The sequence below is a fragment of the Prionailurus bengalensis genome, chromosome D1 (assembly GCF_016509475.1).
Source record: "Prionailurus bengalensis isolate Pbe53 chromosome D1, Fcat_Pben_1.1_paternal_pri, whole genome shotgun sequence".
Lineage (NCBI taxonomy): Eukaryota > Metazoa > Chordata > Mammalia > Carnivora > Felidae > Prionailurus > Prionailurus bengalensis.
In genome coordinates, this window is record NC_057346.1 from 7,007,487 (window position 1) to 7,032,550 (window position 25,064).

At 41.1% G+C, this 25,064-nt stretch overlaps 2 protein-coding genes across 7 annotated transcripts in view; both read right to left on the minus strand.

The window, feature by feature from the left end:
- Positions 1-5,698, minus strand: part of CD1H11orf65 (chromosome D1 C11orf65 homolog) — a 64,339-nt gene extending 58,641 nt beyond the window's left edge. For 3 of the 5 annotated variants that reach the window (XM_043579262.1, XM_043579261.1, XM_043579258.1), the window contains exon 1: positions 2,096-2,177. The gene's annotated coding sequence lies outside the window, so the exon portion shown is untranslated. Of the gene's footprint in view, positions 1-2,077; positions 2,178-5,585 lie in introns of those variants that run through there. The other 2 variants (XM_043579260.1, XM_043579259.1) reach the window with 2 other exon arrangements.
- Positions 3,240-25,064, minus strand: part of POGLUT3 (protein O-glucosyltransferase 3) — a 28,948-nt gene continuing 7,123 nt past the window's right edge. The window contains exons 2-9 of one of the 2 annotated variants that reach the window (XM_043579256.1): positions 19,671-19,868; positions 16,531-16,817; positions 12,668-12,884; positions 10,993-11,189; positions 8,981-9,175; positions 7,550-7,654; positions 5,586-5,707; positions 3,240-4,822 (exon numbers count right to left, since the gene is read on the minus strand). In XM_043579256.1, the coding sequence (XP_043435191.1) occupies positions 4,789-4,822; positions 5,586-5,707; positions 7,550-7,654; positions 8,981-9,175; positions 10,993-11,189; positions 12,668-12,884; positions 16,531-16,817; positions 19,671-19,868 (1,355 nt within the window). In that variant the 3' untranslated portion in view covers positions 3,240-4,788. Of the gene's footprint in view, positions 5,708-7,549; positions 7,655-8,980; positions 9,176-10,992; positions 11,190-12,667; positions 12,885-16,530; positions 16,818-19,670; positions 19,869-25,064 lie in introns of both variants that reach the window. The other variant, XM_043579257.1, reaches the window with a different exon arrangement.

The window sequence follows — 25,064 nt, forward strand, 5'->3', positions numbered from 1 at the left end:
TGGCTGGATTCTTTGTTGTGGGCCTTGTCCTGTATGTGGTAGGATGTTGAGCACAATCTCTGTACTCTACCCACCAGACGCTGGAAGCACAGTTGTGACAACCGAAAATGTCTCCAGAAACTGCCAAATGTCCCCTGGGGAGCGAAACCACCTGTAGTTGAGAACTACTAGTCTCCATATGTTGTCTATCGGTATATGTGTGGTGTAAATAATGTCATGGTGCACTACCACACGTCTTCCCAATACCTGAGGTCATTTCGCTGTCTCGAAATTGGTCATGGCCAGGCTATTTTCATCACAGAAACTGACAAAAACTATAAACCAGGACTTGATTTATTGTTCTGCTGGTTGTCTAGATTTAACAAAGTGGTATTGAAAATATTAACGGACACTAAATTTATAAACGTGTTGTATAGGTCACCATTACATCAGGAATAGCACAAAATACTGACACAGTATCTTCCAGTATTTGTAATTAACATGATTCGGAAACCAGTCACAGCACAGAGGAGTGATGATATCCCACATATTTCAAGGAAGGGAACGTGCTCAATTGCATCAAATGCTGAAGGGTCAAGTGAATTAAGAATAAAGAACTAGATTTGGCCAGATGAAGTCGCTGGTAACCTTGAGAAGTACTGTTTTCAGCTGAGTAGCAAGGAAGAAGGCCAGGGATTGGGTGGAGGAAGAGGCCAAATCCAGACAGCAGGTACAGTAACAAGTGCTTAGAATTCTGTCAAGAAGAAGCTACAGGGGCGCTTGGGTGGCTCAGTCGGTTGAGTGTCCGACCTTGGCTTGGGTCATGATCTCATGGTTCATGGGTTCAAGCCCATGTTGGGCTCTGTGCTGACAGCTCAGAGCCTGGAGCCTGCTTCATATTCTGTTTTCCCCTCTCTCTGCCCCTCCCCTGCTCGGCTCCGTCTGTCTCTCTAAAAAATAAATAAAAACATTGAAAAAAAAAAAAAAGCAGATACAGAGCAACAGCTGCTGGGCAGGAATGGATTCCCAGGGTGGTTTTTTTTTTTTTTTTTAATAGGACAGACATTAAAGCATATTAAAATGTTGTTAGGTATGATCCCATAGTGAGGGAGAAATTTTAAGCGCAAAAGGGATAAACTGAAGGGTGGCAAAAAGTCTTTGGAGGAGGTTTAAGAGTCAAGAAAGGGGGTAGGGACAGCTGGTGGCCTTAGATAAAAAGTGATACTGCTTTCACAGGGTTACTATGAGGCTCTAAATAAATGCACCAACGTGAAAACACTGCATACATTGTAAGACCCTAGAAAGTACTATAAAACCACTGCTCAAGTAATGAAGGAATTTACTACACCAGCTTCCAATTACAGATTCAGGAATGGAAGGTTTTTGTCCACCCCAACTCGGTGATAATTTTTATTAAATCGATTATGGCTCCACTAGTCTTTTATCTTCATGAGAAAAAGCCTACAAGATAAATCTCTGAATTCTCAGTTCCACTTACTTTAAAAGCTGGGAAAGAGTACAAAAGTTAATTTGCTGGGATCGGAACCTCCTATCTTGTTTTTAATGAATAAACCAAGGTGTTTCAGGACCTTTCTCAGTTTTGTAATTTCGCTCTTCCTTTTTTCCTGTGCTTTCTACCGAGGGCGGAGGAGGGCAGACGCTCTTCCATCTCTACATAACGAAAACCATTTCACGGGTAGAACGGAAAAAAGGTGAGGCCGGTTAACAAGTACTTCGCCCCCGGCCTCCAGGGAGACGAAACCGCGTCTCCGCGGAGGGGCGAGGATCGGAGACCGTGAGGCTGTAGGCCGAACAGGAGCCGCGTCAGCCAGGGCCGCGCGAGTTCCCCGAGGCCGAGCCGAGGACGCAGGGCTCAATCGTGGGCAGCGCTGGAAACCGGAGGCTGGAGGCCCGGGGATGGGGGCGCTTCAAGGAGACCAAACGTTTTTACGGGGGTCGGCTGGGGAGCGGAACTCAAGCGCAGGGGCGGGGGGCGCTTTAGGGCGCTGGACAAGGGTGGTCTTAGAACAGAGGCTACAGAGAGGAGAGACCAGCTGTGACATGGGCACACACGGTAGGGGTACAACCTTCCGTTCACCTTTCTACGCCGCTGTACCTGGCTCCGCAGAACTTCTCGTTAGCACTGCAAACGGAAGCTACGCACCTCTACTTCCGTTCTGGCCCGTTTCAAGGCCCCGCCCCGCTCTGTCCCTCGGCCCCGCCCCGCTCCAAGGCCCGGCCCCGCCCCTCAGCGCCGAGCTTCCCTCCTCCACCACCACCTCCGGCCCCGCCTCCGTCTCCAGCGTATACAAAAATGTGAGGCTGGTTGAACCTGTTAGTTCTCGCTGCGATTGTTAAAGGCTTTGAGGCAAAGCATTTTGAAAGGGAAACCACAGTGCATTTCCGCGATTTGGGGCTAAACTTATAAAGCCTGGTCACTGCCACCAAGGGCTTTAAGGATGTGGGAGAAATACACAAAAGCTTTCATATGTAAGTAATTTATTCATTTGTAAATAAGAAAACTGATCCTTCTAGCGATTTGGCATCTAGTGCTCAGGATCAAAAAGTGACACGTGATTGTAATCTAATGAGATTTCTAAATGTAAGCTCTTTAGCTGGTAAATCCTAAACCAGTTTTAGTTTTTTAATTGAGGTATAATTGACATATACATTAGTTTCAGGTGTACAACATAATGATTTCGTACGTGTATATATTTATTGCTAAGTGATCGCTACAGTAAGTCGTGTATAACTTACTAAACCAGTATAACAATGAAACCAGTATAATGACGACCTAAACTGTCTAAGACATTGCACTTCTTGTTATTTTAACCTGGAATTAGAAAAATAATGGTGTCAAGCCTAAATTTCTTTCCCCCTAATATTAGGGAAATCCCACTAGGGACTGAGTGGTGGTGATATAAATTTGGGTTCATTCACTCATAAAGACACAATAAAATTATAATTAGACCAACCCAGTTGCAGAAATACCAGGGCTATAGGTTGTTACAATCTTTTTTTTTTTTCTAATATTTACTTATTTTTGAGAGAGGGAGAGGGAGAGGGAGAGAGAGAAGGGGTGAGGGGAAGAGAGAGTGGGAGACACAGAATCTGAAACAGGCTCCAGGCTCCCAGCTGTCAGCACAGAGCCCAAGGCAGGGCTCTGATAACTCTTGACCTGAGCCTAAGTCGTCGCTTAACTGACTGAGCCACCCAGGCGCCCCACTTTCTTCAAAACAGAAGTTGTCTTTTTCAAAATATTATTTAGAAAATTTGCTTTATTTAAAAGTGTATAAAATATATCCCATGATATAAAATTCTAGACATAGTAGACTTAAAAACAGCATAATGGAAAATATAAATATCCATTTTCTTATATATATCTTTTGTGCACTTACAATCTTTTCCTAGGTTTACATTTTTCTTTATTTTATAGTCTAATTCATACTTGCAGTAAAAACAAATATCATAGACAGGTATATAGCAAAAAGTAAAAATTCCCTTCTCTCCGTCCCTTCAGATATTGGTAAATAAAATCTTTCCAAACTTTCAACCATACAAACATATTTTTGTTTTTTACATTCATGGTTTCACATTATACATGCTGTCCTGTAACTTACTTTTTCCACTGAATACTGTAATGGAAATCTTTCATGATAGTATGTTTAGAGATACTTCATTCTTTTTAATGGTTGTATTATATTTCTTTATATATCATTATCTATTTGGCCAGTTCCTTCATGAAGGCTATTCAAGGTGTTTCCAACATTTTACTAATAAAAACAGTGCTGCAACAAATACCCTGGCAGCTTATTTAGACAAATGCACTTACTATATTTACTTGCACATCCTTACAGTCCTCTTCTTTGAAATATCAGATTTTTTAAATGAAAGTTGAAGTATTAAAAATGACTAATGGATTATGTGGGTAATGTGTGAATTCGAAGGGAAAAATCATGGTTTTAGTAAAACTACTTTATTAGGTTATATTCATGTCAACAAACCAGAAAACCATTTAAGCTAACTTTGAGGGCTCCACTTAATTTCTTAAATACATCCTCTCTGTTCCATGCTCAGAGGCTGCCTGATGTATCTCAGTTCACTTTTCACTCTCAGTCTTGTTTGGCAGCTGGTGATAGATATTTAAAAAATTTAAGATGTTTTGAACAAGATGCCATCAGCCACAAGGAAGGAGCAGGGGTTGGTGGGCAGGGAGGTATGAGGGAGGGCAAATTTTCTTTCCATAATCTCGGCCTTGACAAACCCCAAACTCCGGATACAATATATACAGGACATGGATTCATTAGATTATGGTCCCAGTACAGCTTGCCCTGTGACCGTGTACTTGGGAACAACGGGTGGGTATTGGTTTTCCTTGGGTACTTGGCTTTGGTTACACTGCTCTTAAATATGGTTTTGCTTTTGTCTAGTTACACAATTCTGTGTTCTTATTGACCTTCAGAAAAAGATATGACTACTTTAAAGTGGTTACATTACAGTGCTTTCCAGATTAAGTAAATATTTCAATGAGAGGAGTCAATATTTTTAGATTGGGAGGGTAGATAGCTCTTGCTTTGGGGAAGTGCTCATTAGTGACATGACCAATGACTCTTGGATGGGTGGTTTTACAAGGAGTGTGTAACGAAGTTCTGGGCGTTAAGTCTTAAGTCTTGACCCCGTCCAAAAAAGGCGAAGGAAATTTCAAAGTTTTTCTCTTAGCAGTGCAAAACCACTGCAACAGCAAGGATGCATTCAGGATGTTTGCCTTTCTTGTCAGCATATTAGTGAATTCCCAAAATACCAGGCTTATTACTGTTGCTTCTGGCAGATGTTTTCAAGTATCCTTTTATAGATTAAAAAAAAAGTGGTAAAGATCCCCACCTTACTATCGTTATCTTCCCTCTATTCAATAGATAGATAACGAATGGTTCCCATAGGATGTTCTCATGTACTTTAATAACCGTGTTGTCCTTGCTGGGTGTCCCACCCAGGTAGATTGGAAATTACTAGCTTATGACACAATTTCTCCTTAATTTTGTCCCAGGCTTCGGTAAAACTTAGCTAAAAAGATCCAAGTGAGCTTTAAGACAATACTGCCTCCCTAGTCTCCAAGCTACCTTTAATAAGGGAACCATCCGCTCCTTCCTTAACTGTTCTTATCAGACCTTCCAGGAGGAGGCTTGCCATTACTGAATGCCAAAAGCAGCCTGCAGGAGAAGAAATTATGCAGTGAGACGGAAGGACCCTGCACAAGCATTTCTTCTTCACAACTCGAAGAGGAGGAGGGAAAGTGAACAAGGGCAGGAACACACCAAGAAATATGGCGCCAACAGTTTCCTAGAGAGTGATATTTGGGCAAGCCTATCTACTATGACCCGCAAGTTTTCTTTTTAAAAAAACAAACTGATGCCGATGATAGCGGTTTTTACACAAAAGAAAATAACACTTAAAGACACATGTAATGCTGGCTCTCCTACTGCTCTATCCATGCACGTTAAGTCTCCTGAACTGCGCTCGACACAGGGTGGCCTCTACCTGAATGATCTGAATGCTTGCAGGCAACTCCTCGGCCACACACGCAGGGCTGTGAATGTGAGCTGACTTACAGCTCTTCTCTGGAAGGTCTTTCCCGGTGGCACTGGCACACGGACGTGTCATCATCAGGCTGAGCAACAAGTTGCATTCCGTCGCGTATTTCCGGTTTGCTGGACTGGCGCTCCGCATATTCCTGGAATGTGCGTGTGAAGGCAACTCAAAGATTAGTCCCCACGTCATCCCACTGGATCCTCCCTCCCTACCCCACTCACGCCATCCTTCCTAGTGGCTGTGTATCTTTAGAAGAAATTTCTTTCTGTTAACGTTTATCATTTTTGAGAGACAGAGCACAAGTGACGGAGGGGCAGAGGGGCAGGGAGACACAGAATTTGAAGCCGGCTCCAGGCTCCGAGCTGCCGGCACAGAGCCCCAGGAGGGGCTCAAACTCAAGAACTGTGAGATCATGACCGGAGCTGAAGTCCGACGCTTAACCGACTGAGCCACCCAGGCGCCCTAGTGCTGTGTATCTTGAGACTACAACCAAAGGTCTGGTTTATTCCAGTCCCAACTTCAGTTGTTACGGGTACTAAGTGCAATATTTCATAATCTAACAAGGAACCCCAACCTATAATTTTCTGTGGACGTAGGAAGCCTCCACAAAAGGAGGTCAAGCCAGGCATCCCCATTTGAAATAACAGCACATCTTGGCATTTACCCTCCACTGATGAATGAATAATTAAATGTGTCGAACACTCAAATCAACAAAGATGATATGTATCTCAAAGTTGGCGGTCCCACACACCCTTCCCTTTAGGCTCATAGCCACATATGTTTTGGCTACAAACCTGCGTGGTGTCCTCCTACTTGGCCACTGACTGAAATATTCCTAAAAATTAGACTTCCAGTTCAGTGGTTCCATATACGTTGAGCTGGACATTCCTGGTGGGGGGCCCAACCCCAAAAAATACTGACACGAGTACAGGAACCAACTTAATAATTTAGGGTGAAAAACCCCTACTATTCAAGTTACAGGTAGACCAACAGAGGGTGCACAACTCATTTAAGGGAAAGGCTAGTTTTAGTAAATAGTGTAATTTATCATTTTAATTTTTCTACGAGAGAACAATATCCCCCAGCATCTGAAGAAATGTACTTTTCTTCTGCCCACAGAAAAATAAGTTTAGGTTAAAAACAGAAGTATTATTTCTCTTTTTTTTTTTCTTCCTGGTGAGATTTTACTGTGTAAAAACACAAGATAGTTACTCAAAGAACCAATCCTTGCATTTCCGTATTTTAGGCCTAAGGTGTTAGAACCATTAGAAATATATTTCATTTTGGGGTGCCGGGGTGGCTCAGTCGGTTACGGGTCTGACTTTGGCTCAGTTCATGATCTCACGGTTTGTGGGTTCGAGCTCACGCTGGGCTCTGTGCTGACAGCTCAGAGCCTAGAGCCTGCTTTCAATTCTGTGTCTCCCTCTCCCACTGGCACTGTCTCTCTCTTTCTCCAAAAATAAATAAAACATTAAAAAAAATGTAATAAATGTATTTCACTTGTTTGTTTTGTACAGCAAGCTAAATATTGGCTTTCCATCCTATACCGTGATACCAAAAGCATGAATCTTAAGTAGTAAGAACAAAGAGGCAGACACGTTGAGCAGAAAGAGATGTTCATGATCTCCAGTCCAACCCCCTTACTTTCTAGAGGAGGAAAGATATCCTCTGAGGTTCAGAAAATACCTAAACTAGGAATTCCATAAGGCACTTAATAAAAGCACTGCCAAAGTAGGGGGAGCTTTTCATCTAGATTTGGAAGGGCTCGGTGCACTGTTTTTCATAATACTGAGTGGAGATAAAAATACAGGGGCCACAAAAAGACTTAGCACTGATCCTGTCTTTCTGCGGGCTGGTGCTCGGCTTGGCCAGAGTTCCGTGGACTGACTCTCAGAACCCTATGAAGAAGTGAGGCACCCAGGCCCAGCATGGGGTCTGAGGATGCTCCCCCCCCCTCCTGGCAGGATGGTCCGAGGGCACTCACCCGGAATACTCTGTAATAGTAGCAGTAAAGCCGGTGTGGCTGCAGCAGGTCCCTGGCACTCAGCTGCCCTTCTTTTGCAATCTTCTTGGCTTCATCATCATTTTCCTGAAAGGTTTAAAAAAAAACAACAACACGATAAATGAAAAGTACTCCTGTGACCACCCACCCTCCCAAAGAAGGCTACTGGTGAGTGTGAAGCAGGGCCGATGTCGGGTTAAATGTGAACAGCATGGAAGACCCGGAACAGGATGAAAACAGCCTCAGAACAAGGCTCTGAAAAATAGACAAGGTACTTTGCTAGACATCTGTTACACAGCAATGGTCACACGTGTTTGGACCCTGTTCCACTGGCTCAGAAGCTCCCCCCGCCCCCCCGCCCCATACCTTCACCCAACATGCAACTTCTCTTGTGTCTCCTGGCTCCCCAGGACATTTAGGGCTCATCCTGTTTCCCCCATCCTAGCCTCTCTGCTTGGTATTAAAATGCAAACTGGAGTAGAATGAATCACTTTTTATGTTCTAACATCTCTTAAGAGCTCCATTTTAATTTGTAGTCAGAGCTCCAAAGTTGTTACCAAGCAGAACCTGTGAAAGTCTATCTTACTGCTGTAATAGTAAATTCGGCGATTGGTACCCGCAGGCTGTTCCTTCATTACCAGGAACACTCAGCATTCCTAATTATACTTTTGGAAAATAGCTAATATTCTACTCTGCTGCCCACAGGAAAAGCCACTGGTAAGCAATCCTTACTTTTTATTAAAGGTCACAAAAATGATTCTGCCTCGGGCACCCACTTATTTGCATACCCAAACACTGCTTCTCAGAAACTTAGAACAAAATCTTATAACGAAAGGGTAAATTTCTAGAGCTTCATAATAAAACAGAACAGCTTTTTAATACTTTTTCTTTTAAAAATATGAAAACAAATCATATTTTATGGAAAACTTGTAATTCTTGGGATGTTGTATAGCATGCATCGATTGTGCCTGTTTCCTAACTGGGAACAAGAAAAGAGCATCGTATCGTAATTGCCTTTAATGTCTTCTTGTGCATAAAGCACTCTAACCCTGGGATTTTCAATCAGCAATTTGCATTCAGTGTGTTTTTGCTTGATTAGTGTGTGTATGCATGAATAGTGATTCCTTCAGAAAAATCTATATTCTATATAACACTGTTATATTCTATATAATATATACATTCCATATAACATTGGACTTCCAACACTTCTAAAAATCCTCAAAAATGTTGATAAAGGGTATTAAAATGACCTCAATGTTGATTCTTTAGCTATTTCAAGGGAACAAAAGTTCCAGAAAATAACATTTCTCTCACTAAATTATGTCAAGGTAAATTGCATCATGATGGAACTCATGTAAATAACATTGGTAAGTGTGTTATCACCTCAAGAAATTAAAACTCCAGAAAGCGTACCTTGGCCCACTTAATTTTCTCTAGTAAATCACTAAGATTTCTTTTAATTGGGACATAATGTTTCCAAGGCTTTAGTGCCATATAGAAATGTTCATAGTATGTTGAGTCCTGCTTCAGAACCAGACTGTCACCCAGCATGAGGTACGGATATCTATACGCAGCCACAGTCCCATCCACATTCACTTGATACTTGTACTAAAAGATTAAAACAAACATAAACAAAGAAGAAATTTAACAGCCATTTGCTTCACTTCTGATTGTCATCAACACCATAATACTAAATATAAAGCAGTTATTTTCCATGTTCCAATTTCACTGTTTAGAAGTTATATACTTCATTTTGTAATTCACATTTTCTCTTTGTATTAAAATCATAAGCAGCCTTTAGCACATCGATTTTAGGAAATACAATGCAATGGGGTGTCTGGGTGGCTCAGTCGGTTAAGCATCCAACTCTTGATCTGGCTCAGGTCATGATCTCACAGTGCGTGAGTTCGAGCCCCCCATCGGGCTCTGCACTGATAGCACAGAGCCTGCTTAGGATTCTCTCTTTCCCTCTCTCTGCCCCTCTCCCACTCGCTCTTTTTCTCTCAAAAAAAAAAAAAAATCTTAAAAAAAAAGAAATATTAACGTATTTAAGGATAAGATAATCAATAGTTTTAGGAAATAATTTAGGAAATAGGAGTACCTTTTTCAACTCTATGTAATGGGGATTCAGATTTCTGTGACCAGGGAGGAAAATGTTTCAAAAGTTCTATGTTTGGGGTGCCTGGGTGGCTTACTCGGTTAAGTGTCAGATTTCAGCTCAGGTCATGATCTCATGGCTCATGAGATCGAGCCCCAGGTCAGGCTCTGTGCTGACAGCTCAGAACCTGGAGGCTGCTTCTGATTCTGTGTCTCCCTCTCTCCCACTTGCACCCTGTCTCTCTCAAAAATAAATAAACATTAGAAAAAAATTTTTTTTATTTTCTAGGTTTATTAAAACTGACTTCTGGTAACAATTTACACTTTCATGTATACCTAATTTCCCTTGTTCCTTATACCTACATAAGTATGAAAAAGGAAAGTGTTACCTCCAGAAAGCTCAATTTTAGAGTTGAGCACATAGAAATGTGGAGAAGTTCATGGACTAGTGTGATGGCTTGCGACACAATAGGTACTCGGTTTACATATTTGCTGGATTAATAAGGCTTGGTTTACATTTCAAAATCACTTTTCATAGGAATTAAACCTCACTAGATCATAATAATGTGAAGCACATATTATGATAACCTCTCCCCCCCCACCTTCTTTTTTTTTTTTACAAATGAGAAAACTGGTGTTCAGATAAATTTATAAACCTCTATTCTTTGAGTTCAAACCCAATGTTTTTTTTCATTCTATCACACTGATATGAACAGGATGTACTCACAGATTTGGTAATTAATTTTTTCTTAAGTAATTGGTACCAAAGAGTTTTCTAGCCAGTCAGATTCTGTCATACTGTTCACATCTCTATCCTTTGGGCCTCATGACAGTGCTGTGAAGGAGCAAGGCCGGCATCTTGCATGTTTAGGGGCGCTAAGAGATGAAGGTCCCACAGTTAATGGCAGAGGCAGGACGCGTGCCATAGTTCCAGCTCCTATTTTACTTATATGGAGTTTATACTCTTTCTGTTTACAAAAGGCATTTAAGATCACTTTATGTAAAAGGTATTTATAGTCCCAGCTTATAAAATAAGTCTAAACAAGAAAAAAACAGATAAATAAATGCACCCAAAACCCCAGGTTAATCCTCATACTATAGTATTAAATACAGTCCTGGCCATTGGGTAGACAAAACCAACAAAAACAAAAATACCAAAAAGGAGACCACAATGAATGCTCTAACTCCCGATTCTTGGAAGGGAGAAAGTGAGAAAGTGTGGGTGTGCCAGCTCAAAAGACTGGAGAAATCTGCCCACCCAGTGATTTGGTAGACTTTTAATGCAAGTTTATCACTTCATATTCATACAGGAAGACATAAACGCATACCTTAAAGAAATCAAAGAAACCTATCAATTTAGCTTTTCCAAGCTCCTTTTCTTTCTCTTGGAAAAAGAAATATCCTGTAATTCCTGCATCTAGGAGCTCTGGGTTTTCCTTGGACATCTGTACCAACTGGAGTCTCTCTTCTCGGCTATCTCTACCTCTGAAGAAAGCTTTTTCTGTTTTATTGATCCAGGAAGGCCCTAGAGGTTTGAAGCCATAAAAAATATGATTATGAGTTTGACATTCATAAAAATGGTAAGCATAATCATCTTTAATATACCATTGTCATTTAAGATGTTAAAGCTCTTTTATCATCAACTCATCTTCTAAAGTAAGGTGCTGTTTCCAAAACATAGGGGATTGAGTACCTTCCTGAGATACTTTCCAGTTTAGACTTTCAAAAACAGCCCTTTTATCTGCTGTATCACATAAAAGAATTCTCTCATTTCTCCTATTTGTCTACCTGTGAGAGCTCACTCAAATGCTAGAGTGTCTGTTGTATGACTTTAGGAGTTATCCAAAATAATGCTGGATCAAGTTCAAAGCAAAAAACATTCAGCGACTTGGCCACTCACTCACCCAGGCATTAGCTTCTTCCATCCTTTGTGCTTCACAATAAAAAATGAGCTAGGCTTTTGTTCTTAGAGTGGGTGACCAGAACAAACTATATAACTAGGTAACGCCCACATCTTTAATCCTTAGGTTGCTCAGATTTTTGAGCACATCACCTTTGAATACAGGGAGGATTGTCTAATATGCTCTGAAATCAAAATATATATATATATAACTCAACTATATGCACGTGTGTAAATATGTGTGTGTGTGGGGGGGGTTTCTTTCCCGAGAGGGAAATATTCTAGAAGAATTAACTAAATCTGTTTCTATGATTCTAACGAGAGGTCATTAGTTAACACCTGTTACTCTTCTAAGGGATAAATTGTAAAACATAGAAACTGGAGAGGATCACTCTCTTTAATATTTTAGTACACTTCTCAAGAATTCACTGTTACCAAATAAAAAGTCAGTTTTGAATCCATGTTATCTTCAGGTAGTTTGCAAAGAGTCTTCGGTCGCATCTGCCAAATAAGTCCACCAAATCACAATAAATGGGAACAGAGTTTATAAAGACAGGCAGGGTTAGGCAGGGTTTATTCTACTCAGGGAGTCCGGTTTAATAAAAAGTTGTGTTGGGCCATAAGGTGTAAGGCCATCAAATGGGAGCGGGGGAGGGGCAGAAAGAATTCAGGTTTTAAAGGATCAAGTAAGGCAGAAGGAAGAAATGAGAAAATTCCTCACTACATGATGGAGGGAGTAATATCCAAATAACACTGCTGTAACAATTCTCTTACATCCACATATAATTTTATATTTTTCAAAATGCTTTCTGGCTCCATCCAGCAATGTAAAGGCACTGGAGTCAGAATTAAGTGACGATTTTACCAAATATATATTTTCAAATGGTATTTACAAAGGACCAACTCAAAGGAGACCCAGTTACGGCAGGTCTGGATTTTACTAGTCCAACCCGTACATCTAAGTTTTGGATTAGAGGAATCCTACACTGCCCTTTTTTTCTCGGTTAGAAAAGAAGAATGATGGTTATTTAAATATATACCTTTATTCTCCCTGGTTGAACACTCCCTTTTACCTCTGTCTTTGAGAACAAACTTTTATTTACCTGTATTTCCCTGAATAGAGAGGAGATCATTTGTGACACCCCTCATTGCTTCCAGTGTGGAGTGGGAGATGTCATATGTTGGAAGGATAATGTCTCGTGAATCCAGGGAGCCGCACCACGAAATGATAGGCAAAGGGCCAGGGGTTTCATTGACTTTTCGATGCTCCAGAGGCCAATCGCCAAGATTAATATAAAATTCTATATCGGGGAGAAGCACCTAAATAAACAAAAGACGAAACATCAGTTCTGCAAAGACCTCAGTTTTGGGTACTAAATGCTTCTGTTCTTTGGCTTTTTAAAATATGTCTGGCAAAAGTGAACATTTGGAAACAGTAGAGGCAAGAAAATTGCCTGTCAGTCATCAGCAGTATCCGAAAATCGAGGGTGAGGATGGTAGATGGCAAATCCATGTAACCAGGAGTAAGCTCCTTCTGTCCAGAGATGGTGTTTCAAATCGCTTAGTATCAGGGCACCAGGCTGGCTCAGTCGGTGGAGCGTGTGACTCTTGATCTTGGGGTCGTGAGGTTGAGCCCCATGTTGGGCACAGAGATTACTTAATAAAAATATAGATAAATTATCAAAATTGCTTACTGTTCTAGCAGTGGACATGGTATAGAACAGTACAAATAGGGGCGCCTGGGTGGCGCAGTCGGTTAAGCGTCCGACTTCAGCCAGGTCACAATCTCGCGGTCCGTGAGTTCGAGCCCCGCGTCGGGCTCTGGGCTGATGGCTCGGAGCCTGGAGCCTGTTTCCGATTCTGTGTCTCCCTCTCTCTCTGACCCTCCCCCGTTCATGCTCTGTCTCGCTCTGTCCCAAAAATAAATAAACGTTGAAAAAAAAAAAAAGAACAGTACAAATAAAGGGCTTCAAGAACTCTTTCTGCCAGCTGCCTACTAAAGAATTGACAAGGTTAGACCCAACCCCTTGTTTTCCTTGAGTATCAAACCTCCATGTCACGTCTACCTTTGCTTCCGGAATCTGCCACTCCGTGGCCATCTCCGCGGTCAATGCCTTGGTTTAGGCTCTTCCCATCTCTTGCCTAGAATGGTACAGTAGCTTCCGCACTAGGTGTTCTGCTCGAGGCTCTCCCCACTCTGATTAGCTCTCACTTTGCTGCCTAAATGTCTAAAACCCAAATTCATGTTACTAGAAGCTTAAGAGAACCTTAAGCCCACAGGACAAGGTGTAAACTGTCTGGCTAGAAGGCAAGGCCTGTTATCTTGTTCCAGCTAAGCTATAAGCCTCACCTTCCACCCGAGAAGGTGCCGGTCAACTTCAGGCTGCTCTCTGAAAACGCCAGCCACTCTCCTATGCAATTCCCTTCCCACTTGGAATATTCTTCTCCTCCTTATTCACTTGGTGGTCTCCTTTCTCATCCTTCAAACTCAGACCTGATGTTACCTCCTCTATGACTCCCCCTCCTCAGACATTTTCACCCTGGGCACCTACTTTCCTTACAAGCTAACATGATGAAGTACAATTTGTTTATATCCATACACCACTCCAGCTTCCAAATAACAAAACAAGTCCCACCAGAGCAGGCTGCTCAAAGTCCAGAGATGAGTCTCATTTGTCTTGGATTTCTTCCCAGTCACTGGGCAAAGAACCCAGAACAAGAGGGAAGGGCCAGGGATGGGACTACTCAACCTCATGCTTCCCCACTATTGTTTATAAACTCATTAATAAACTCCACACCTAAATAAATGAATAATAAAATAAACCAAAAAAACCTAAAACAAACAAAAACACACAAAACACAAAACAACAGCAACAAACTCCATACTAGAAGTTCTCACTATAGAACGGGGTTTCTTCATCTCAGCAGTATTGACATTTTGGTCTGGGTAGTTGTTTGCTGTAGGCAGTTCTGTGCATTGTAAGATGTTGACTAGTATCCATGGTCTCCACCCACTAGACGTTAGTCGCAACCCCCAAGTTGTGGCAACGGAAACTATCTCGAGACTTTGCCAAATGTCCTCTAAGGGGCAAATTAATCACTAGGAAAAACCACTGCTCTAGAGGCAGCAACATGAGTACAAGGTAGGACACAGGGCAGGGTGGACTGGTGGGCGGTAGGCCAGGAAGAAAGGACCACCTTTGTGATCAGGTACCTGCGATGCGCTCATGCCGTGGGCGAGTGCGGAGTGGGGAGGAGGCTGCTATTTAAAATAAGAAGTGATTGGGGCGCCTGGGTGGCTCAGTCGGTTAACCATCTGACTTCGGCTCAGGTCACGATCTCACGGTCCGTGAGTTCAAGCCCCACGTCGGGCTCTGTGCTGACAGCTCAGAGACTGGAGCCTGCTTCGGATTCTATCTCCCTCTCTCGTTGACCCTACCCCATTCATGCTCTCTGTCTCAAAAATAAATAAACATTTAAAAAATAAGATAAAATAAGAAGTGACTGCAGCCACACATTCAGCACACTTGGGAAAGTGTGTAACTCATATCACCCAAGTTGGCTTTTGGTTTAGACAACTACCTTGACAATCTTGAGTGGGGAAGGTAGAAAAACTCCCATCCTCACCCTTCACTCTGCATGGTCAGGAAGCAGGAGGAACAAAAGGCAATTTGAACTGCTCTGCTTGAGAGTTTTGCAGGTGTGGAAAGAAGGGTCGAGTAGAGGGGAGTGGGGGTGGGGGCGGAGTTGAGAAGTCTTCTGAAAGATAGAGGCCCAAGCATATTCTACTAAGAAGCCAAGACCTGAACATCAGTGACAGCCAGTGAGAAATTCCTGGAGGCAAGGATGACCGAGTCTGATTAATATAGGCATGTCTATATTTATTTGTTTGTTTGTTTGTTTAAAGTTTACTTACTTATTTTGAAAGAGAGAGTGAGCATGAGTGGGAGAGGGGCAGAGAGACAGGGAGATAGAGAATCCCAAGCAGGCTCTGCACTGTCAGTGCTGAGTCCGACACAGGGCTGGAACTCACCAACCACGAGATCATGACCTGAGCCGAAACCAAGAGTCTCTTAACCAACTGGGCCACCAGGTGCCCCCAGGGATGTCTATTTTTAAATGTTAGAATTTTTGTTTGGTTGGCTTTTACTACACAATGGTACAAAATAACCTCTCTGTTACTAGAACCATCAACAAAACGTGCCATGCATACTATCTTTTCGAGATGGTTAGGATAAAACAAGGAAAAGTGGTCTAAGTTCAAGTCATTTTGAGGTAATAAGAAACAAAAGAGCTGCAGAAAGTGAAATCTGAATGGAGGGAGAACTACAAGAAGTGACCTTGGGGCTAAAAATGTTTGGGAGTCCACGAAAGCACTGGGAGTTTTATGCAAGGCCTACTTACCTGGGATGGGGGCTCAAGCCATTTAATTTAAATATTAAAGGAAAGAAAGATCCATAAAAGGGGAGAACTGATGAACACTCAGGTGGTGGACATCTCAGCTACACATTTGCAAGGCCAGAAGCCATTTCTATCCTTTGCCACTGTTATTCCAGGCATCGCAATGTTACAACTACATAATTAAACTACAGTTGACCCTTGAACAATGCAGGGGTTAGAGGTGCCAATCCCCACACAACCTAAATTTTGTGTATAAGATTAGACTCCCCCAACACTTAACAACTAATAGCCTACTGTTAACTGGAAGCCTTACCGATGACATAGCTGTTGATTAACACATACTCTGTATGTTATATTATATACTGTGCTCTTCCAATAAAGTAAGCTAGAGAAAATAAACTGCCATTAGGAAAGTCATGAGGAGGACAAAAAGTACTTAGAGTACTATACTGTATTTATTTAAAAAAAAAATCCGTGTATAAGTGGACCCACGCAGTTCAAACCCATATTGTTTAAGGGTCAACTATATATTGTTTTTAGAACCAATGAGTTCATGCTCTCATACCTTTCTTGCCAGTGACAGCAAAATCTCATCTGAGAACATTTTGAAGTCTGTGTATTTCCCTAAAGATCTCCGGTAGATGTGGTTGTTGAGAATTGTGTAATGGACAATGGCACCCCTTTCATCCCCAAACCTTTTCGGAACTTCATTTAACATCTGCTGGAGATTGATGCTGGGGAAAGAAGCGAAATCTTTTGCAATCTGTGGTTCCTTGGTTGGACAAGACAGAGTTTTTTGCCAGGCCTGAGGATCCTCTTCCGGACACTCACAGTACTCGTGGTACACTGGTCCTAGGGAAGGCAAAACATGTGTAATGCCATGCTCCATTAACAAGCACCACAACACAGGGAGTTGTTTCTGCCCATGATATGAACGTGGGATGATTTCTTGGTGAATTCTAAGATTATCCAGATGGGGATAATCTGCCCTAAACAAGTCAGTGGTGAAAGCAGTTATGTCAGAGTCCCATGCTTCCATTTTCATCCCCGTCTTGTACGCCTCTAGATGACCTACGGAGCATATGCTCTCTCCCCATATCACCCACTCTCAGCCAACTAGCTGCTGAATTCAGTTCTAGTGCGTTGTAAGTGCCTGGAGAACATAAAACAACTTACCTTTTAGCAAAGAAAAACAGAATGTATTACTTTTGAGGCATTATTATATAGTAGGGGTGGTGACTTTTTTAAAGACAAGATGGAGAATCTCTAAATCTCTAAATCACTGAATCTCTAAAATCATTTCCGTCAACACATCTCAGAGAAGAAATATGTAACCCAGGGGTATCTGGCAGTGTAATTTTCTTCTTTGTTTTCTTTTTTTAAGTTTATTTATTTATTTTGAAAGAGAGAGATTGAGCACAAGCAGCGGAGCGGCAGAGAGAGGGAATCCCAAGTAGACTCTGCAATGTTCATTTAGAGCGAGACGCAGGGCTCAAACTCACAAACCACGAGATCATAATGTGAGCCAAAATCCAGAGTCAGGTGCTTAACCAACTGACCCATGCAGGTACCGCCCCGGCAGTGTAACTTTTAAAAAAGAATTTAAATTTTATACCCAGCCATAAGTATAAAACTTCTCTGAGGACTCATTTTAAAAGAACTTTATACCAATTTTATATTTTACTTCAAAATATATTTATATTTAACTTAACATAAAAACTTATAACAAACGATTGTGTTTTTTGACTATTTCTACTTCCGACCAAGGTGAGTAATATGGATTTACCACCTGAAACTATCAAGAAACAGGCAAAATACATGAAACAGTTTTTTAAGCCACCAGACATGAGGCAGTAAAGGACACTGAGTCTGAGAAATAGGAAGCAGATGAGGTAAACCCTACAATTCCTAAGGTTACTGCTTAAGGGAGTTTCTAGATTATGGAAACAGGGGGAGAAATATAGGTTGAGCCCAGCAATCTCACTGAGTTGAGGGGACAGAGCAGAGTGTCCAGGGAGAACAAGGCAGCTAGAATTTATAGGGCATAGTCTATGAAAGGGAAGAACTATGCAGAAAGAAAACTCCAGAGATCTGCAAAAGGTTCCCCCCTTAAGTATTTAGGGTTTCTGAAGTGTGTATATAAGTGAGGAAAGGATCCAAGGCAGGGAAAGAATGAGTCAGAACGATTAGAGGCAACAGTAGTACCCACTGGTCATAGAGGGTTGGAAATAGTGTCTGTTCACACAAGGCAGCCTGGAAAGCATCCTTATTTCTGAGGCTTGGGTAGACCAAGCAGAGAGATATTACCTGAGTGCTGGGGGAAAAAAGCCATAGCCAAATGCGGCTCTGGTCTCACCTAACAAATTGTAAAAGCAAAATTTGAAAAATTCAAACTATTTCCAAGTAATTTAACTGCATTCTAGAAAAAAGCTCAAGAAGATGAGAAAGTGCCAAGGGATGAAAAACAGACTGGATACAATTAATGACAAATTGGACATTGCAGAAGAAAAGATTAGTGAACTTAATGACGTAGCAATAGAAAGGAGACACAATGAGGGACACCTGGGTGGCTCAGTAAGTTAACCATCCGACTTTGGCTCAGGTCATGATCTCCTGGTTTGTGAGCTTGAGCCCCACCTCGGGCTCTGTGCTGACAGCTCAGAGCCTGGAGCCTGCTTCAGATTCTGTGTCTCCCTCTCTCTCTGACCCTCCTCCGCTCACACTCAGCTTCTTTTTCTCTCAAAAATAAATAAACATTTAAAACAATTTTAAAAAAAGAAAGTAGACAAAATGAAATGGAGAAAAAAAAAGAATTTTAAAAATGAAAGGAGCATCAGTGTGCTCTGGGATAATTTCAAGTCTGATATAGGGGTAACTAATTCTTGGTGGAACTCTGGAGTAGAACAGAAAAAGTACTGAAGAAATCATTGCCAAATTTTTTCTGGATTTAGTGAAATCTATAATCCCAAAGATCTAAGATGCTCCACAAACCCAAGCACAAGAAACATGAAGAAAACTACACCAAAGCACATAATAATCAAATTGTTTAAAAGAGCCATGAGAGAGAAAACCTTCAGCAGGATGGAGGGACAGAGACAGATGTCAGCAGATTTACTGTTGGAAACAATGCAAGCAAGAAGACAGTGGAACAACATCTTTAAAGTACTAAAAGGAAGAAAAAAAACCTGTTAAACTATTCTATATTTAACAAAGATGTCTCTCAAAAATGAAGGCAAAATATAGACTTTTTCAGACACACAAAAGCTGGAAGAACTCATCACCAACATTCTCACACTAAAAGAAATGTTAACAGGAATCCTTTAGCCGAAGGTAAATGGTACTAGATGGAAATACGGATATGCCAAAGAATTAAGAGTGTCGGAAATGTTAACTACCTCGATAAATACACAAGATTTTGTTGCTTATCATTTAAATTTCTTTACCTAGTTTTCCATCCCTCAAAATTCCAAGTTAAATTGAGCTCCAGGAGGAGCTCCTGGCCAGCTTAGAGCATGCAACTCTTGGTCTTGGAGTCGTTGAATTCAAGCCCCCCATTAGACATGGAATTACTTAAAATGAGCTCCAGGAGGTATGCATACAATGTTTACTCTGTTGTACATGACTTCAAGGTCATCATAACCCATTTTGAAACGCATGGGGTCTACACATATAAGGCTGGCTCTGCGCTGTATAATAATCACTTACCTTTCAAAATATAGGGAGACTGAGCCACATGTTCATCACCATAAAGGACCTCTATCTTCAGCCCTTCACTGACAGTTTCATACATCCTATATCGCACCAAAAATGTCCCATCATTCCTGTCCAAAGGTTTGGGGATGTGAATCCGGACTAACTCTTTAGGTGAAAGAGATTTGATTACTACCTTGAATAGTGTTTGACCTGAAAGAAAAAATATATATACGTAATGCTACTATTTCATGGTTATTTTGTCTTATCAATTATTGGATAGGTGTCTCTATACTGAAGTTACTTTTTTCTACACCATCAATTGTAAACAAAAGTTTTAGTGTGGAAGGTCCTTGAGACCAGGAACAATGTCTGGGTTATGCCTGGAAACCAAGTATCTAGGTCAACATTTGATGCATTAGTCATTCAATAAAGACTTACTGAATGAACAAAATCAATACATTAAAAAAGCAAAGAAGAGAAGAAATTTTTGTCTATTTGCTCTTTTTTCCTTTGTGTGGGTTTAAAACAGTTCAGGTATTTAAAAATCCATAAACTCCTAGAAAGACAGGGCTCTATCACGATCCAACTTTCTCCTGGTAAAATATACACCAGCTTTCTTGTAAACCATGTTCATACCAGATAACCCTCATTTCTGAGGAAATTTCCCGTTTGTTAACCCAAATTTCTAGCTAGACTTCTAAGTTTATTTCCCTAAATAGAGATTATAGCTAGTTAGCAGACTGTGCACAAATATCACTCACACACTTACACACACACACACACACACACACAATTTTCACACACGTTTGTAAATGCTAGAGTTTACTTCTCTAAGCTTTTTTCCTCAGGTTGAAATGAAAGTTATCCTAGGATGATCTAACATCCTTTTCAACTCCAAAATTCTGTGGGTTTTCTATTCCAGAGTAAATAACACCTGCTTAGTAAAGCTCCCCTTCTCTTTTTGTAGTATACTGACTAATTTAGACTTTGAAACAATACTGTTGTGATTAATATCACTGTGATCCAGGGATAAACACTGCAGATCTTTCTTCAGAGAGTCTGCAGATCAGGGCAGATCTGATCCCCAGGAGCTTTGAGAATAAAGATCAGTTAAAGTCCTCACCACAGTTAATCACTATATCAAAGGCAAATGTGTAAAAAAAAAAAAAAAAGTGGTGAATCCTCTGAAATTCACAGCCCTGGAAAAAAATAGTGGTGACCAAAGTAGTCTTTGATCCCACATCTATCATAGTATGAAATTAAGCATATTTAGTATATGTGTTTTTGAAATTACTGAGTGAACCTAAATCTAGTTTCTTAGTTTCTAAATCTAGTGAGTGAAGTTTATAGTTTCTTTTGATCTTCAAGGGTTTTACTTTTTCCTGTGGGTCAGGAGAGGTGTCCCTCAGTCTCTTCAGTTTGTAATAGTAATGTAGTATCTGACATCTTGGTATTAAATTTTACTATTTTATTTTAGCATTGAAATGAGTGTGATAAAATTATGAAAGCAATCTGATAAAATAAATGAACTATAACCAACATAGGGAATGTTGTAAGAAAAAAGGAAAGAATTTAGTGTGAAATTATTTAAAATGTTAGCCATTTACCTGAAATGCTTAAATGAAGCATATTAGTTATTGCTTTCATGTTATTTCTCACTTGGTTTTATTTTTATTTTTTTAAATGACTTTTTTAAAATGTTAATTTATTTTTGAGAGAGAGAGAGAGAGAGAGACAGAGACAGAGACAGAGACAGAGACAGAGCGTGAGCACAGAAGGGGGCAGACAGAGAGGGAAAGAGAGAATCTGAAGCAGGCTCCAGGCTATCAGCACAGAGCCCAATGCGGGGCTCAAACTCATGAACTGTGAGATCATGACCTGAGCTAAAGTCAGATGTTCAACCAACTAAGCCACTCAGGTGCCCCTCTCACTTGGTTTCAGAAAGACAATGCAGTGTGGCAAACTGAAAATCAGGCAGGCAGAGCCTGGGAACTAGGAGGTAATTTCCATTATATTCTCCCCAAATAGGAAACAGAAAAGCTTTGTCTCTTGATCAAAGAGTCCTGTTCTCCACAAATTTATGATTTTAAATAAACAAAACAGATATAAGAGAAACATATTAGTGACTGTGTGATCTTTTTGGAAAAAATAGATTTACAGAAAAAAACAGCTCCAAAGTGCTTCCTTATTTTGAATTGAAAGAATTGGACTAGATATTGTCTTGTCTCTTCCAACTATAAAATTTGTCTCTGAAATAGCATTTAAACATTCCATTTCAAGATATATGTATAAAAATAAAATGTAGCCATTTTTAATATTTTAATGTTCAGCTATGTTTAGAGTAATCTTACATGCCTGTGTCATTGTTGGCATGACATTAATGCTGGAATCAACACAATATAACAATGGCCAGGACTGAAATAGAAATAAGCAGTTTTAACCTCATAAAAGAGAAAATGAGGGGCGCCGGGTGGCTCAGTCAGTTAGGCATCTGACTTTGGATCAGGTCATGATCTCACGGTTCACAAGTCCAAGCCCCACATCAGGCTCTCTGCTGTCAGCACAGATCCTCTGTCCCCTTCCGTCTCTGCCCCTCCCCAGCTTGTGCTCCTTCTCTCTCTCAAAAGTTAATAAACATTAAAGACACACACACACACACACACACACACACACACACACACAGAGAGAGAGAGAGAGAGAGAGAGAGAGAGAGAGAGAGAATTAGAAGAGGGCACTTTGAAATTGCTTCAGTGGAAGGAATGTGAATTCTCATTGGCCCCAGGCACCAACATACTGAACAGACTTCAAGCCGAGCTTGAATTTTCCCACTTCACAAATTCAGACTTTAAGAGAGTGAGTTAAATGAGGCTGCAGGGTCCATGGACACCAAAGGAGGTTCACAGGATCAAAGCCTTATATCATTGGAATCAGAGCTTCTGAAGGCTTTTGGTTTGGAAAGGAATAAATACTTTTTTTTAATCACTTACGTAGCATTTATTATGTGCCAGTGCCCGAGCTGGAGATCTTCATTTGCATTTTCTACGTTCTTTATTTCCTACAAGAATTTGTAAGGTGGGCATTGTCAGCCTCATTTTACAGATCAGGAAACCAAGACTCCAAGAGGATAAGCAACCTGACCAGAGTCACCTATGTTAGGTAGGAGAGCCAGCTTGAATCCTTCTTCTTTCCAAGCCCCTCCTGAATCCACCTGGTCACGCTATGTAAGGTTAGCATATTGGTCTGCAGGATTCAGACTTGGAGGAACAACCTCCAGAGCTCCTGGTACAACGGAGTCACCGCCTCCCGTTTTGTTCAGGAAGATTATGAAGGCTCGACAGCTGGAACGAATGTCAACCCCGTACGGCCAAGGGAACAGAGTGCCAGAAGGCCAAGCTGTTTTGCCTTGAGGCTAAACGTAGTCTTCCAAAAATGTCTGGCTGTCTGCTGACCATGGATGCTCTCCAGGAACTTGCTGAAAACTGATGCGTGACAATCACCTCACGGGAGATTTGATTAGACGGAAAGAGCATGCATGGATGTGTACCTTGGCTCTGACGCTTAATGGCTGTGGGGGCACAGGCAAAACATTTTAGCTTCACTGAGCCTCAGTTTCTTTTTTTTTTTTTTTTTTTTTCAACGTTTATTTATTTTTGGGACAGAGAGAGACAGAGCATGAACGGGGGAGGGGCAGAGAGAGAGGGAGACACAGAATCGGAAACAGGCTCCAGGCTCTGAGCCATCAGCCCAGAGCCTGATGCGGGGCTCGAACTCCCGGACCGCGAGATCGTGACCTGGCTGAAGTCGGACGCTCAACCGACTGCGCCACCCAGGCGCCCCACTGAGCCTCAGTTTCTTACGTGTAAAGCGGAGAGAACAGTACCTATCCTTCTTATCTCACAAGATGATTAAGGAGAACAAATTAAACATGACACAGTTTAAAACACTAAAGTGCTACCCAAGTAGGAGGTAAGATTATTTTCTGAATATACTATTACTGGTGAAGGTAAAGGAGGACCGAGTAGAAAGTGAGTATTTGTATCCAGCCATCTTGGGATATTCCAACCACCCTGCCTCCACCCTTTCCTTTCTTTTCTCGACAGTATTTACTGAGCATCTCTGCCAGGCATTATATCAGATGCTGGGAATGTAACAATGAAAACAGGTTTTGCCTATGTTCAGAACAGAAGGAAATACTCAATTTAAGTCAGAAGGGAGTAAAAATACACATGAAAGATAGGTCCTTTCCCCTTATCCAAGGTCACAGACCCTCTAATTTCTCTCTTTGGATTCCAATTTGAAATCCTTTGCTTAGACCATTCAAGATCACATGTTTGTTATCTAGGTACCTGGAGATACACAGCATAATAACAATATTCAGACAAATATGACTGTTGAATGGGAGTAATAATTATTAAGGGAATCTTGGTAAGTCATGTAAGAAGGTCTAAATCTTGAGAGGAAAATTGCCTCAAGGTGACTAGGTGGCTCAGTTGGTTGAGCGCTCTTTCTTTTAAAAGCATTTTATTGCCATCCTTATTCACATATTTTCTTTTTTTTAATTTGAATTTTAGTTTACAATATTGGTTTCAAGAGTAGAATCAGTGATTTATCACTTACATACAACAGTGAGAGCTCATCATGACAAGTGCCCTCCTTAGTACCCATCACTCATCTAGCCCATCCCCCACCTGCCTCCCTCCATCAACCCTCAGTTTATTCTCTGTCATTAAGAGTCTCTCGTGATTTGTTACCCTCTCTTTTCTCCTGCCCCAACCCTGTATGTTCATCTGTTTTGTTTCTTAAATTCCACATATGAGTGATATCACATGGTATTTGTCTTTCTCTGATTAACTCTTTTTGCTTAGCATAATATATTCTAGTTCCATCCACATCATTGCAAAAGGCAAAATTCATTCTTTCTGATGGCTGAGTAATATTCCATTGGGTGCGCGTGCGTGTGTGTGTGTATGATACCATACTTTCTTTATCCATTCACTAGTCGATGGGCATTTGGACTCTCTCCATAGTTTGACTATTGTTGATAATGCTGCTATAAACACTGGTGTGCATGTACCCCTCTGAATCTCTATTTTTGTATTCTTTGGGTAAATGCCTAATACTGCAATTGCTGGATCGTAGGGTAGTTCTATTTTCAGTTTTTTGAGGAACCTCCATACTGTTCTCCAGAGTGGCTGCACAAGTTTGCATTCCCACCAAGAGGGTTCCCATTTCTCTGTATCCTCACCAATACCTGTTGTTTCTTGTGTTAATTTAGCCATTCTGAAAGGTGGGAGATGATACAAATCACATTGTGATTTGTTTTCCTGATGATGAGCGATGTCGGACATCTTTTCTTGTGTCTGTTAGACATCTGGATGTCTTCTCTGGAAAAGCATCCATATCTTC